Source organism: Propithecus coquereli, unplaced genomic scaffold, assembly GCF_000956105.1.
Source record: "Propithecus coquereli isolate 6110/MARCELLA unplaced genomic scaffold, Pcoq_1.0 Scaffold42, whole genome shotgun sequence".
NCBI classification, from domain to species: domain Eukaryota; kingdom Metazoa; phylum Chordata; class Mammalia; order Primates; family Indriidae; genus Propithecus; species Propithecus coquereli.
The window spans coordinates 1,424,661-1,426,993 of NW_012149952.1; the positions used below are offsets into that span (position 1 = coordinate 1,424,661).

Genomic DNA, 2,333 nt, shown 5'->3' on the forward strand with positions numbered 1-2,333 from the left:
AATGAAGAGCTTTCCTGTTGGAGAATCTGGCAACAAATTGCAGATGACTTAACCAGGTGTCAAGACCCCATGATAAATAATTTTCAGTTTCACAAACAAGTTGATTTCCCCTGCCAGGTAGGGGTAGGACTGTCTATTCAAATTTCTGAATATGACAACTATGTACTAAATCATAAAGCAGATGGTCCCAATGATACTGGAAATTCAGAGTTTCTGACTTTGAGAAGCCAGGATTCTTTGAGGAAAACTTTCCTGACTGAGTCACAGAATTATCAGAATAGATATCAGCAAATTCCCATGAAAAGTAAACTGTGTCAGTGTAAACAGGGTATTGACCCCATCAGTTGGGTTTCGCGTCACCATGATGATTATAGAGCACACAAAAGTGAAAAATCTCATAGATCTGATGATTATGGAAGAGACAACGTGAAGATTTTGACATTTGATCAGAATGGCATGATTCACACAGGACAGGAACCTTACCAGTGTAACAAGTGTGAAAAAACCTTTGGTGATCTTTCCAGCTTTGATCTTCAACAGCAATTACAATCAGGGGAGAAGTCTCTTACATGTGTCAAGTGTGGAAAAGGCTTCCATTATAGCTCAGTTCATCCTGTTCGGAGAGTTCACGTGGGAGAAAAACTTAAGTGTGTTGAGGGTGGTAGGGAATTCAATCAGGACTCACATCTACAAAACCATCAGAAAGTCCGTATGATCGAGAAACCATACAAATGTAATCAATGTGGGAAAGGTTTCAGTCGTAGATCAGCACTTAATGTTCATTGTAAGGTCCACACAGGAGAGAAACCTTATAATTGTGAAGAGTGTGGGAGGGCCTTCAGTCAGGCCTCTCATCTTCAGGACCATCAGAGACTCCACACTGGGGAGAAACCATTCAAATGTGATGCGTGTGGTAAGAGCTTCAGTCGGAATTCACATCTTCAATCCCATCAGAGAGTTCATACGGGAGAGAAGCCATACATATGTGAGGAGTGTGGGAAGGGCTTCATTTGTAGCTCCAATCTCTACATTCATCAGAGGGTCCACACAGGAGAAAAACCCTATAAATGTGAGGAATGTGGTAAAGGCTTTAGTCGGCCTTCAAGTCTTCAGGCCCATCAGGGAGTCCACACTGGAGAGAAATCATATATATGTACTGTGTGTGGGAAAGGCTTTACTCTGAGTTCAAATCTTCAAGCCCATCAGAGAGTGCACACTGGAGAGAAACCATACAAATGTGAGGAGTGTGGGAAGAGCTTCAGGAGGAACTCCCATTATCAAGTTCATCTAGTGGTCCACACAGGAGAGAAACCCTATAAATGTGAGGTGTGTGGGAAGGGCTTCAGTCAAAGTTCATATCTTCAGATCCATCAGAAGGCCCACAGTATAGAGAAACCTTACAAGTGTGAGGAGTGTGGGCAGGGCTTTAATCAGAGTTCACGACTTCAAATTCACCAGCTGATCCATACCGGCGAGAAACCATACAAATGTGAAGAGTGTGGAAAGGGATTCAGTCGTAGAGCAGATCTTAAAATTCATTGTAGAATCCACACGGGAGAGAAACCATATAATTGTGAGGAGTGTGGGAAGGTCTTCAGGCAGGCCTCAAATCTTTTGGCCCATCAGAGAGTCCACAGTGGAGAAAAACCATTCAAATGTGAAGAGTGTGGAAAGAGCTTTGGTAGGAGTGCACACCTTCAAGCCCATCAAAAAGTCCACACTGGAGAAAAGCCGTACAAATGTGAGGAGTGTGGGAAGGGCTTCAAGTGGAGCCTGAATCTTGATATGCATCAGAGGGTGCACACAGGGGAGAAACCATATAAGTGTGGGGAGTGTGGTAAGTACTTCAGTCAGGCCTCAAGTCTTCAGCTTCATCAGAGTGTCCACACTGGAGAGAAACCGTACAAATGTGATGTGTGTGGTAAAGTCTTCAGTCGGTCTTCACAGCTACAGTCTCATCAGAGGGTTCACACAGGAGAGAAACCTTACAGATGTGAGCTATGTGGTAAGAGCTTCAGTTGGCGATCAAATCTTACAATTCATCACAGGATCCATGTTGGTGATAAATCTTATAAAAGTAATAGAGGTGGTAAGAATGTCAGGGAGGGTACACGGGAAAAAAATTCTATAAAATGATTTTTTTGAAGGCTCAAGTGTCATGTCAATTTTTCCGATCAAGTCTCAAAAGAAGAAAAAATAATTTGTTCCAATTAAGTCAGTGTTTCAGCCATAACTCCTCATGTCCCAGTGGTCCAGAGACCACACAACAGAGAACGCTTGTAATTCGTACACTAAAGGCTTCAGTCACAACCTTCACCTTTATAAAATGCTAC

The 2,333-nt window shown here is 42.8% G+C and overlaps 1 protein-coding gene across 1 annotated transcript in view; it reads left to right on the forward strand.

Annotated features, from left to right (window-relative positions):
* The window catches only part of ZNF226 (zinc finger protein 226), a 22,243-nt gene extending 20,101 nt beyond the window's left edge, over positions 1 to 2,142 (forward strand). The window contains exon 4 of the mRNA XM_012653230.1: positions 10 to 2,142. Within this exon, the coding sequence (XP_012508684.1) occupies positions 10 to 2,136 (2,127 nt within the window). The 3' untranslated portion in view covers positions 2,137 to 2,142. The remainder of the gene's footprint in view (positions 1 to 9) is intronic.
* The last annotated feature ends 191 nt before the right edge of the window (positions 2,143 to 2,333 follow it).